This window comes from Leptopilina heterotoma, unplaced genomic scaffold (genome assembly GCF_015476425.1).
Source record: "Leptopilina heterotoma isolate Lh14 unplaced genomic scaffold, ASM1547642v1 Lhet_352, whole genome shotgun sequence".
Taxonomy (NCBI): Eukaryota; Metazoa; Arthropoda; class Insecta; order Hymenoptera; family Figitidae; genus Leptopilina; species Leptopilina heterotoma.
This window is the reverse complement of record NW_025111034.1, coordinates 801,916-815,791: the sequence shown is the minus strand read 5'-3', so window position 1 is coordinate 815,791 and position 13,876 is coordinate 801,916. Positions and strand designations below refer to the sequence as shown.

The 13,876-nt window shown below is 29.9% G+C and overlaps 1 protein-coding gene across 3 annotated transcripts in view; it reads right to left on the bottom strand.

Moving 5' to 3' along the window:
• LOC122505304 (tyrosine-protein phosphatase non-receptor type 9) overlaps positions 1 to 13,876 on the bottom strand; it is a 514,941-nt gene that overhangs the window by 70,034 nt on the left and 431,031 nt on the right. Inside the window, exon 9 of one of the 3 annotated variants that reach the window (XM_043616816.1) lies at positions 627 to 1,119. The exons of the other annotated variants lie outside the window; for them this stretch is intronic. Coding sequence (XP_043472751.1) covers positions 1,045 to 1,119 — 75 coding nt within the window. The 3' untranslated portion in view covers positions 627 to 1,044. Of the gene's footprint in view, positions 1 to 626; positions 1,120 to 13,876 lie in introns of those variants that run through there. 3 annotated transcript variants of the gene reach the window in all.

Here is a 13,876-nt window from a genome sequence, read left to right as displayed (position 1 = left end):
AAAGAGGCCAAATAACGACCGTTACGTTACTTTAAAATCTATGTGACTTATTCCAAAAAAATTCTAAAATTATAATCATGTGTACTTCACTAGATAATCTTATGTAGTTTATGAAAAAAAATTTGTTTGATTCCAAAAGCCGATGTAGGGCACTTCTGCTGCTCGCCACGGGTGTCTACAAAAAAACTAAGCACTGTTTACGAAATCCTACAGCCGCCATTTTGTAAAAAAATTTTAAAAAAAATTTTTCCTACTCTTTAAAAGTTGCTTAATCAAATAGTATATTAGTTGGCAACAATTAAAGTCTCGTATTTGTTTTAATGGTGTAATGTAATTATTCGGTACATATTTGCATTTGGCATTATTGTTATTCATAATGGAAAATTTTTTTAATAAATTAATTTGGCAAATAATTTTGTAAAATCTGTCTATTTAAATGAAAAGTTAGAACATAAATTTTATATAAAAATTTAGGAATTTTATTCATTAAGCTTAAATTTATTGCACTAATATTTCATTTAAAAATTAATTTTTAAATGATTCCTTATATTTTAATATTCTTCTGTAATATATATTAAATATAATGTATATTATAATATACTATTGTTGCAATTACAATATCCCACTTTCAAGTTACAGAGCATATTTTCATACTTCCTTCGTATGTATGTATATTCTAACTTTCCATTCATAAGCCTCCGTGGCGCAGTTGGTAGAGCATCCGCTCCTAGCAGCGTCTTGCGTTCGAGACCTCATGATGGTAAATATTTATAGGTAAATAGCAAAACAAATTTTCTTCGACAGGTATTAACATTCCAAGCATACATGACATGAGAATAGCATGAAATTCTTTTTTTTTTAATTTATAAATTTTTTTTATAAAAGTAAAAGTAACATCGGTGTGTCACTGAAAATATGTATTCACCTGTACTACCGCAACACTAACATTCTGCATTGACGCCAGTACTGAGTTAGTACCGATTGTCAGTACAGAACATTGTCTACATGCCTATACGTTATATCTGTATTGTACCAGTACTGAAATTAAGTGTAGCCCCGATACTGCCAACGCTGGTATAGTACTGCACTCGTGGTGCATTTTCCATTTGGTTCTTTTACCTACAAGTAAAAATACGGTCGAATAAGATCCTTTACATTACGTCAAAATTTAGGTCATATTTACCCTATTTCTTAACCTACAGGTCAAAATTTACATCATATATAAATGTGGACGTCCACATGAAAAGGGCTCATATTGTCGGTTCTAGTTTACGAGATAATCGCAATTTAGTAATTTTGGAGCAAAATCTTATTTTTTTTTATTATAAATCTACATGTTTTGACAAGTCGAATCATGCGGTTTTCATTAATTTATCAATAATTTAAGTGTTTGATTTCATTGGTTCTTTTGAAAAATGAAAAGAGCCCATTTTGTCGGTCATTTGCAAAAGTAATCCGTATTTTAAAAATGGAGGTGTGGAAAAATTTAAAACCTCTTGATTTTTCATCTTTAAGGTGTCCTGGACTGTAAACAATTCTTATCTGAATAACTTCCCAGAAGAACCAGAGATATTGATGTTAGAGTCTTTTTTTGTAATTGTCGAAATGAAAATTTGGATATTGCGTCAAGTTTAATATCTATTATTTTTCTTCAAATGACACAATAAAATTGTACCTAATCATTCATCTTGTAAAAAAATGGTCTTTTAATAGAAAAACTGTCCTTTTTAGAAATGGGCCCATATTGTCGATTTTTCGTATTTTCAAAATTAAGAAAGGGGGATGGTTTTAAAAATTTTAAACCTGTTGGTTTTTTATCTTCAAGGTGCCCTGAACTGGAAGCAATTCTTATATGTGAATAACTTCCAAGAAGAACCAGGGATACAACAATTAGTTGGTATCGCAATCTTTAATTCCGATTTTCTCGAAATGAGGTTTTTGGCGTTGTAAGCTTTGAAATTGCGTAACTCAGCGAATTTTCAAAAAAAAAACAAAAAAAAAAACTCAAAATTTTCCAAATTTTGCCAGGAATACGCCCATATAGATAACTCCAACAGTGCCAAAATGGGCCCTTTTCATGTGGACGTCCACATATAAAGAGGATTAACGAAGTCTCTTTTAGACCTGTAGGCTCTCTAAGGAGTCGTTACTCAAAATGATCTCAAACGTGACCTATTTTTATATCATTAAAATTAAGTTTAATTTTGTCCTACTTTTTTGCCTTGTAAGTAAAGTGTCATTTTGATACAACATATTTTGATTTAAAGCTAACAGGATGTAAAGTTATTTCAAAATTTAGGGATTAAGAGTACTTGTTTAATTACAGAAAAATTTATCTCAAATGTAAATGTAATCTTTCTCTATGGATATAATAAGTAGTAAAGTTTCTTTAAAAATTAGACTAGATTTGAACCTATACCTTCAAGGTTATTCAAAGTTCTTTATAATAAAAAGAATTAACGTAATCTTAGTATTAGGTTTCAGTCAATAAAAGTTGTCATAAACTGATATGTATTTCTAAAATATTCTAGTAAAATTAATCACTGAAATAAATTCAAGTACACTTTACATTATCTACCGCGTGGAAATAAAAGTTTGGGCAAAATCAAGCAAAGTACAGAATAGTACAGAATAGTATGGGCAAAGTACAGTAAAGTACGGCTTATGATCGTTTCCCATATTTGGCATGTACGTGGGTCACAAATATATTTAACCCATTAAGGACCACACGGACAAAAAATTTCAATTGACTTTGAGGACCTCGTTTTTTTTATTAAAATGGATATAAAAAATTGGCACATACCATTTTTAATGTAAAATTTACTCCTCTTTTAGATTCTGCTGTTAAAATTTGTTTATACCAAATTGTTAAATAGTTATAAACAATTTTTTTCAAAAAAACACGATTTTTCTTGACAAAAATTTCATTTCAGACGTATTTTCACCGGAAAAAACAGGTAGATACTCTCAAAAGCTCAAAATATCGCGTCCATGGACCCTTAGCTACAAAGCCATGAAGCGACTAATTTTTTTTTCAAAATGGCGGACGCTAATATGTCAGCTAAAACTAAAAAATGGCTCACATATGAAACATAGTGCTCCAACTTTTTCAAGTCACTGAAATCGACTGAAACTCGTTACTCAGGGGTTCTTGGGCTCGCTGTTTACGAATATAATGCTAGTTTTCAAAAATTTAAAATAGCGGATCCAATATGGCGGACGAGTTTTGTAAAAATTAATTCAATTCACCTGAAACTCTACTAGGGGGTTTTCGGGGTCGCTGATTACGAATATGATGTCAGTTTTTAAAAATTTAACCCTTAAAGCGCATCCTGGGTGTGCGACACTCATATTCTAGCTTTTTACTCTAATATCTCGTTTAAATTCGTAAAAATTGAACATGTATCGCTATTAGACGGTACATTTTGTACTTAACTTTATGTTCCGTGAGTGACATTATTCTCCCAAGTGTCTTTGTGTATTTGATAACTTTACGAAGTTGATGGTGAAAAATTTCTATGTGGCTGACGCCCAGTTATCGGTTTAAGGTAATTTCAGTAGTTTAAGAAATTTTTTTTGTAGTTATTATAAGATTAAATAAATCATTATGAAACCTATTTTTCTTCAAACTAGATGTACTGAGCTACATAATATAATTTTATACAACTCAGGCGTATTATGGTCACTTTATCTACCTGTACAGGCGCGTACTAAGTTCCCCCTTATAACCCAGCAGTCAATAAAGTAACCATTATAGCCCTAGGGAGATTAAGGGTACATTATTGACCGCTCACAGGTCAATAAAGTACCCTTTATCTCCCTAGGGCAATAATGGTTACTTAATTGACCAGCTGGGTTATATGGGAGAACTTAGCATGCACCGGTACAGGTAGCATAAAGTAACCATACTACGCCTTTGTTGTATAAAGCAAAGTATGCAACAAGGGAGGTAACCTTGTTGCATAATGTACTATTTATTAAAGATAATATCCTATTCCAGCTTGGAGAACACACTTTAAAGTCCCCGGGTGTCGCACACTCAGTGTGCGGTTTAACTCATTAACGCCCAAATGTACAATTTTTTGTCACAAAGTTTGACACTACAGTTTAACATAAAAACTCTACAGAAAAAATTCCGCAATAGTCTTTTCTTATTAGCCAAAAACCGCTCTTTCGAATAGCGTCCCACAAATTTTTATAAATTTGTAAATAAACAAATTACATGTTTTTTTTAAAAACATGAAATTTTTAGTTTTTTTTAAATTTTTCTAATTTTAGTACGGGTATTCGTATTGGAACACATCTAAAAGTCCTAAATATCGCGTCATAAATATATTCCCTATCAGATAGGGGTATTCCGAAAGAAAAAATTTCAAAATGGCGGACACAAAATAGCGTCTAAAGTGAATTTTTATTTACAAAATCGTAGCCATGTGAACAAAATCGCAAAACTTGATAGATTTCTATAAAATTTGACAGCTAAGTGTTTTTGATGTTCCTGATCACGAAAACAAAGTCAGAGTTTAAAAATTCAAAATGGCAGATCCAACATAACGGACGAAATTTTTTGAAAATCTGAGAATTCGCTTGAAATTTGTTACTCGGGGGTTTCCAGGGTCACTGATTACGAATCCAAAGTCAGAATTCAAAAATTCAAAATGGCGGATCCAATATAGCGAATAAAATTTATTATGGAGAATAAATTTGTTAAAAACTAATTGGATTCACTTGAAAATTGTTACTTGGGAGTTTTCAGGGTCTATGATTACGAATTCAAAGTCAGATTTAGAAAATTCAAAATGGCGGATCCAATATGGCGGATAAAATTTAATATGGCGAATAAAATTGTTAAAAACTAATTGGATTTACTTGAAAATTGTTACTTGGAAGTTTTCATGGTCGCTGATTACGAATCTTAGATCCATTTTTTACAATTTTAAATGTAGAATCCAAAATGGCGGATGGCTTTTCGAAAAATGGATTAGATTTGACTGAAATTCGTTAGTTATGGGTTTATGGAGTCGCTGATTACGAATCGGGAATTCAGTACCAATATAGCAGATGATTTATTTAAAAAGGTATTGGATTCGCTTTTTTCTAAAGAGTGCTGTGAATTCTTGTATAATGCTATTTTGTTTTTGTGTTGCTTTGATTCAAGCTTGTGCTATTCGCTTGTATATTAGGCCAGTCAATGAAGACAAAAAGTGCACAAAAATACAAACAGCAAAGTCTAAACGGTTTCTGGTAGTTTGGGGGCTCCTTATAAGAGCCCCACAGTTTGCTCTCGATTTCCGGGTGCGAAAAAGAGTGTAAACAATCGCCAAAGTATGGAAAACATGGTTTTTCGATGCTCGTTGCTTCCGGTTAAGTTTTAGGGGAAAAAGTTGTTGTTGAAAGTTATAGAGCTTAGAAATACCTTTCAAATGATGGGTCATACGTTAAAAAAGGTTAATTAGTTTAGTTGCAAATGAATTTAAACCATTAAAAATAGCACTTCTTTAATTGTTTAATAACATTGTTAATAATTATCGAATTTGTTCATAACTTACCAGGAATGTTCTCCTTGCGCAGCTGAATAAATCCCAAAAAAAATTAACTAGATCGGAGAAATAGTTTATGCATAATTCCATTTGTTAACTAAAAACATGTAATTTTTCAACGGAATTTCCCCAGTTTTGGTCCATCGAATTTCGATTTTTTTTTTGGAAAGTACACTTAAGAAGTCAAACTTTCATCCTATTTAAATGGCCAATTGATTTTTTTTATCTAAGTGCATAATAATGGACTTCAAAAAAGGGTATGTTTTTTTACATAAACAAATGGAACAACTCAGTCAATTTTCACTTTATCAATTTAGTGTAAACGGCATTTAATTTTATTTGTTTTCACAAAACTTTTCAAGGGGGGGAGAGTTAGTTTTTAATTTTTCAAAAAATTCCTGACTAGATAATAATTAATATTTTTAATTGAAAATTGTGCCACTTATAGTTCAATACATGTATTTTACGAAAAAAAATTGAACATAAGGTTTTGTGCATTTATTTTTCATTTACATCAAGTAAAAGTAAATATATCCTTTTTTCAACCTCTAAACGTCGGAGTGGGGGTACTCGGAGGAGCGTGATTCTCGCCGCCACAACTCAATTCAGCCGTTCAAATTTGCAAAAATTGTCATAACTTCGTTAATTATTTACCGATTTTAATCATTCTTTTTTTAATTTGATGTATTTTTTTACGCTGAATCCAAAAATGATTTTATATTTTTTCAAAATACAATATTTTTAAAAATAAAAGAGAAAATTTTTTTAACAAAAAATTTTTAATTATTATTTATAACATTTCACAAAAAATTCTTTTCATACATATAATTCCGTTGAATTGAAAATAATATTATGACATAAAAAAATTCAAATTAATTATTTATAAGCTTGTAGCATTAGTTTCACATATGCAGGCCTGTTCAACTATCAATACAACGATGCTACACACTTATATAAAAATAATTTGAATTTTTTTATGTCATAATATTATTTTCAATTCAACGGAATTATATGTATGAAAAGAATTTTTTGTCAAATGTTATAAATAATAATTAAAAATTTTTTGTTAAAAAAATTTTCTCTTTTATTTTTAAAAATATTGTATTTTGAAAAAATATAAAATCATTTTTGGATTCAGCGTAAAAAAATACATCAAATTAAAAAAAGAATGATTAAAATCGGTAAATAATTAACGAAGTTATGACAATTTTTGCAAATTTGAACGGCTGAATTGAGTTGTGGCGGCGAGAATCACGCTCCTCCGAGTACCCCCACTCCGACGTTTAGAGGTTGAAAAAAGGATATATTTACTTTTACTTGATGTAAATGAAAAATAAATGCACAAAACCTTATGTTCAATTTTTTTTCGTTAAATACATGTATTGAACTATAAGTGGCACAATTTTCAATTAAAAATATTAATTATTATCTAGTCAGGAATTTTTTGAAAAATAAAAACTAACTCTCCCCCCCTTGAAACTAGGTTGGATTTTTTTTTTGAAAAAGTTTTGTGAAAACAAATAAAATTAAATGCCGTTCACACTAAATTGATAAAGTGAAAATTGACTGAGTTATTCCATTTGTTTATGTAAAAAAACATACCCTTTTTTGAAGTCCATTATTATGCACTTAGATAAAAAAAATCAATTGGCCATTTAAATAGGATGAAAGTTTGACTTCTTAAGTGTACTTTCCAAAAAAAAATCGAAATTCGATGGACCAAAACTGGGGAAATTCCGTTGAAAAATTACATGTTTTTAGTTAACAAATGGAATTATGCATAAACTATTTCTCCGATCTAGTTAATTTTTTTTGGGATTTATTCAGCTACGCAAGGAGAACATTCCTGGTAAGTTATCAACAAATTCGATAATTATTAACAATGTTATTAAACAATTAAAGAAGTGCTATTTTTAATGGTTTAAATTCATTTGCAACTAAACTAATTAACCTTTTTTAACGTATGACCCATCATTTGAAAGGTATTTCCAAGCTCTATAACTTTCAATAACAACTTTTTCCCCTAAAACTTAACCGGAAGCAACGAGCATCGAAAAACCATGTTTTCCATACTTTGGCGATTGTTTACACTCTTTTTCGCACCCGGAAATCGAGAGCAAACTGTGGGGCTCTTATAAGGAGCCCCCAAACTACCAGAAACCGTTTAGACTTTGCTGTTTGTATTTTTGTGCACTTTTTGTCTTCATTGACTGGCCTATATGAACAGTATTCATTATTCTTGCATAATATTTTGATGTATTTGAATGATAGTTTTTTGTTTTAAGACTTGTAATAGTTTGTTTCTTTAAAGTGCTGTACTTTATTGCATAACATCATTTTTGTTTTATTTTCTTTTTAAATATTTTGATGTATTCGAGTAGAGCAACGTCAGTTGAAATGAAAAAACTGACGGCAAGGAAATGTTATTAAAGATAATAAATTTCAAGTAAACACTCGAGTAGAAAGTTCCAGGTGAATTGAATTAATTTTTACAAAACTCGTCCGTTATATTGGATCCGACATTTTAAATTTTTGAAAACTAGCCTCATATTCGTATTCAGCGACCCCAAAACCCCCGAGTAGCGAGTTTCAAGTGAATCCAATAAATTTTTACAAAACTTCTTCGCCATATTGGATTCGCCATTTTGAATTTTTTAAAACTAGCATCATATTAATAAACAGCGACCCCAAGAACCTCCAAGTAACGAGTTTTAGTCAATTTCAGTGACTTGAAAAAGTTGGAGCCCAATGTTTCATATGTGAGCCATTTATTTAGTTTTAGCCGACATATTAGCGTCCGCCATTTAAAAAAAATTGGTCGCTTCAGGGTTTTGTAGCTGAGGGTCCATGGACGCGATATTTTGAGCTTTTGAGAGTATCTACCTGTTTTTTCCGGTGAAAATACGTCTGAAATGAAATTTTTTTTCTCGAGTTTGACCATCATTTTTAAAACTTCAAATTGGCAGACATAATTTTTGAAATTTATTTGAAATTTTATTAATTTCATTATCTAGGGGTTTTTCGGGTCGCTAAATTCAAATTTGACCTTCATTTTTAAAAATTCAAAATAGTGGACATAATTTTTAAAATTCATTTGGATTTTTATCAATTTCAGTATCTTGGGGTATTTTGGGTCGCTGAATTTAAATTTGTCTTTCAAAATAAAAAATAGTGAATTCAAAAGGGGGGACGTAATTATTTTAATTTATCCCAATTTTTATCAAATTTTGTACTCTATTCTATATCCTCTGCATTAGCTGATGAAATGAATCATGACCCCAGAATGTGCCGCGTGGAGGTTGCAAAGGTTTTACATTACACTTTCTGTTCTTTGTTTTTTGTTTATAATATCTGTTTAAAATTTAAAAATTTTGTCCGACATATTGGATTCACCATTTTGAATCTTTTTTGACGTCATATTTGAATTCAGCGACCCCAAAAACCCTTGTATACTAAGTTTCATAAAAATTCATCTACCAGATTTTGCTAAACATTTTGGGACAATCATATAGGTTTAGATACCGGTACTTCTAGAATTTGAAACTTGGTCGATATAGTAGGTTTCAACTTTACATTTAGTGAAGGAACTTACTAATGAATTGACAATTGTTTCGTGAAAAATTCTGGGAAAATTCAAATCATATGATTATTTTTCCAAACAGCGAAGGAGTTTATAAGATTGTTTCAAATTTTTTAAATTCTTTTGGTCTAAGTTTGACAACCTGCATTTTCTAAGAAAAAAATTTCGTATATTCGCATAATTCAAATTATTTGAATCAAATAAATATATAGGGTGATGTGAAACATGGGGGGATGTGCAACACCGCCAATTTCTTATCTAAAGTTCGATATTGAACAGAGCCAAGTATTTCTATTTGTTTGTGTCCTTAGTAGCTTGTTTTTGATATAAAACTCACGAGACAGCACGCAGCTAGGTTTGCTGTACGTAAGTTGACATAAATTTCTCGAGAAGGAAATATTTTTCGCGCTTTACATTTCTAGTCGTTTCGTGAAAGGTTTTAATTTATTTTATAGATAAGAATGAGTTTATTGTTGGGTTTTTAAGTGTTTTTAAATATCTGTTTATATTTTGTGTTTCCATTGCATTGTATTGCGTACAAATCATTTTTCGCAAAATATCATATTTGGGGTGATGTGCAACACTTTTTTTTAGGTGGACGTAACTACTTTTTACGTGCCATAACTGCGATTCACATGATGAATAAAAAATTCTTAGTTATTTTCCTTCAATTATATTCCTTATTCAGTTATTAATAAATAAAAAATTAAACAAAAAAAATTTTTTTCTCTTTGGTGAAATCTCCACTTTTTAGAGGTCAACTATACCTTAGTAAATTTTTTTTGGCAGATTTCGATTAGTTTGCATTGAAAAAGCCTAAAATTAATAATTAAAGAGATTTTCATCGATATTTATGCAATACATACCTGAATTTTACTGGTGTTGCACATCGCCCCAACTTTTTTGGAAAATGCAAAAACAGACGTTTTTGAAAAAGCGAAAAATTTGTAGGAAAAATTTAAAATTCTGAACATCTAATAATGCAGAAATATTCTATTATAATGCCTTTAAGTCATTCAATTTTGAAATATTTAAAAATTTAATTATTTAACATGTTTTTTGTCCAACAAAAAAAAACTTTGCACATCACCCCCCATCACCCTAGATAAAAAAAATTATTTGAATGAAATAATTTTTTTTAAGTGTGCTAATACTTTTACGTATGCAAATGGAAGAACAATTTAAGAGGTCAACTTAAATCTCACGTGGAATTGCCCATATGTAACAGTTACAGTCACTGCCGTTGCCCCTGGTTTGTTTTAATAATATCATCATATCTTCATAATTTGGCATAGTTGAAAGAGGTCTTTTACAGATATTTTTTTATGTTCAACAAGAGAATGACGGCATGTATTGCAGATACTGAATAGAAACTTGCAGAGCTGTAACAGTTAAACTGTTTTAAAAACATGATATCAATCAGCCCTTTGCAGAGCTACACTACCAGCGGGAATTGTGCGACCGCTTACATCTCGAGCTATTGAAAAACACACCCGCACAAAAACAGTGTTAACTTCGTTAAAAATGAAGCTAGATACTTTTTCTTAATTGCATTCAAAAGCTTATTAAATTTCCAATGAAAAGAAACTATTTTCATTTGTACTGCATAAATAGGAAGCGAGATATCTTGTTTTTTATTTAGTATTAAGGGTTATGACCTTCGCAGCCACTAACGCTTGGGTGATCCCTTTACGTCCCCTACATAACTACCCCTACATCCGAAGACCCTTCCACAACAAAAGGACTTCGACCAGGCTACTGGTAGCAATAACGGCCTCTCCAAGAAAGAAGTAACCTTCCTACTGGAAGTAAAGGGATAGAAATCCTATCTCTTTGAATATTTTTTTATCTCTGAGATAGAAAGAGATAAAGTTTCTCTATCTTAGTCTGTCCCCACTTTATCACTTCCATCACTTTTTATCTCTCCTTCTGTATAAATGTTTTTCAATAACCTTTATTTCATCTCTTTTAATACTTTCAATATCCACACCTATCTCTTTCTATCTCTAATTTCACCTAAGAATATACTTATCTCTTTTAATAATCTTGTTTCTATCCCAGGCTATCCCTTTTTTATTTCCCTCAATCTCTTTCTATCTTCTCTTTTTATTCAATCTCTTTTAATAACCCTTACTTTATCGCCTTTTATCCTCTTACTATTCACTTCTTTCCCTTTCTATCCCTATTTAAATCTCAGTCCATACTTGTCTCCTTTTATTCCTTCGATTCTATCACAGTCTATCTCTTTTCTATTAACCCTCCTGCGCATAAAGACGACTATAGTCGTCCAAACAAAGTTGTTTCCGTATGCACAAGGACGACTATAGTCGTCCAAACATTTTGGTTAATAACTTTTAAACAAATTATTCTAAATACATTTACTAAGTTGCAACTTAAAGCTTAAGACTAACAGATTGTCATACAATTCTTCAGAAGTTCATATTTATAAAATATTTGATAATAAATAATGAACAATGTTAGTGTAAAAATTAGAAAAAATAAGCTTAAATCATTAATTCTAAAAGCGGACAAATAAAAAAAACGATTGGATTTTTACATAAATAAGTCTATAATGGTGTTTCGGATCGCTGGTTACATATATGAATTTTGAATTATAAAATTCAAAATGGCGGATCCAATATGGCGGACTAATTTTCAAAAAATTATTGAATTTTCTTGCAATTCGGTATATGGTGGTTTTTAGGGTCGCTGATTACGAATCTAAAGTCCATTTTTAAAAATTCAAAATGGCGGATCCAATATGGCGGACTAATTTTCAAAAAAATATTTAATTTTTTTGCAATTCTGTATATGGGGGTTTTTAGGGTCGCTGATTACGAATCTAAAGTCCATTTTTAAAAATTCAAAATGGCGGATCCAATATGGCGGACTAATTTTCAAAAAATTATTGAATTTTCTTGCAATTCAGTATATGGGGGTTTTTAGGGTCGCTGATTACGAATCTAAAGTCCATTTTTAAAAATTCAAAATGGCGGATCCAATATGGCGGATTAATTTTCAAAAAAATATTTATTTTTTTTGCAATTCGTTATATGGGGGTTTTTAGGGTCGCTGATTACGAATCTAAAGTCCATTTTTAAAAATTCAAAATGGCGGATCCAATATGGCGGACTAATTTTCAAAAAAATATTTAATTTTTTTGCAATTCTGTATATGGGGGTTTTTAGGGTCGCTGATTACGAATCTAAAGTCCATTTTTAAAAATTCAAAATGGCGGATCCAATATGGCGGACTAATTTTCAAAAAATTATTGAATTTTCTTGCAATTCGGTATATGGGGGTTTTTAGGGTCGCTGATTACGAATCTAAAGTCCATTTTTAAAAATTCAAAATGGCGGATCCAATATGGCGGACTAATTTTCAAAAAATTATTGAATTTTCTTGCAATTCGGTATATGGGGGTTTTTAGGGTCGCTGATTACGAATCTAAAGTCCATTTTTAAAAATTCAAAATGGCGGATCCAATATGGCGGATTAATTTTCAAAAAAATATTTATTTTTTTTGCAATTCGTTATATGGGGGTTTTTAGGGTCGCTGATTACGAATCTGAAGTTGATTTTTAAAAATTCAAAATGGCGGATCCAATATGGCGGCCAAATTTTCAAAAAGTTATTGAATTTTCTTGCAATTCGGTATATAGGGGTTTTTAGGGTCGCTGATTACGAATCTAGAGTCCATTTTTAAAAATTCAAAATGGCGGATCCAATATGGCGGACTAATTTTCAAAAAAATATTTAATTTTTTTGCAATTCGGTATATGGGGGTTTTTAGGGTCGCTGATTACGAATCTGAAGTTCGTTTTTAAAAATTCAAAATTTCAGATCTAATATAGCTGTTTAATTTTGAAATAATTGTTTAATTTTTCTTTAAATTGGAATCTGCAGTTGCTAAATTCCCACTTTATTACCAGTGAAATTTTACTGATTAAAATTTAGAAAGTGCATTTGGAGTTCTATCTAAAACTGCATGATTTAAATTCTATTGATTTTCAAGAACTAACTTTTCAGAATTTCATTCCGTGAAAGTTTACTTTAATTCTGTAGAAGTTATTCAAATTTTGGTCGTTTCAATAAAATATTTAGATAAACTAGTTCAAAATATTATGAAAAAATTGTTAATATAAATTATTATTGTTATTTACTAGCTTTTTACATAATGCACATGGATGATACAGTTTTTACCTAATTTTATAATTAGATGAGGTTTATAAGAACACCGATAGATAAAAGGAATAAAATTATTGATTAAACAATTTTTAAACAAATAACAAAAAGTAATTTGTTTAAGAAAATATTTAAATAAATTAATTTCTATTTGTTATCGGTATTTATAAAAATTTTAAAAACTTTTAATATTTTGCACTCTCTGTAAACAAATTTGGTAAATAATAAGAATTATTTATTTAAAATTTTAAAAGTTAGTAAATACTAATAATTATTTGTCTAAAAATTGTTCGTACAATTTTATTCATATTTTTATTAGTAATTATATAAAGTACAATAAATTGCAAAATTTAGAAAAAAATGTATTATTCTAGGCTCACTATAAACGAAGTTTGTAAATAACAATATAGTTAACCTTCACGCTACCAACGATTTTTGTTTGTTTTTTTGCCAAAAACGATTAAAATTCTTCAAAGTTTTTCCATATAATTATCTGTTAATAAAATTAATGTATTTTAATAATGTTATTATGCATATTTCACTTGTTTAAACAATTTAATATTGCAAAATC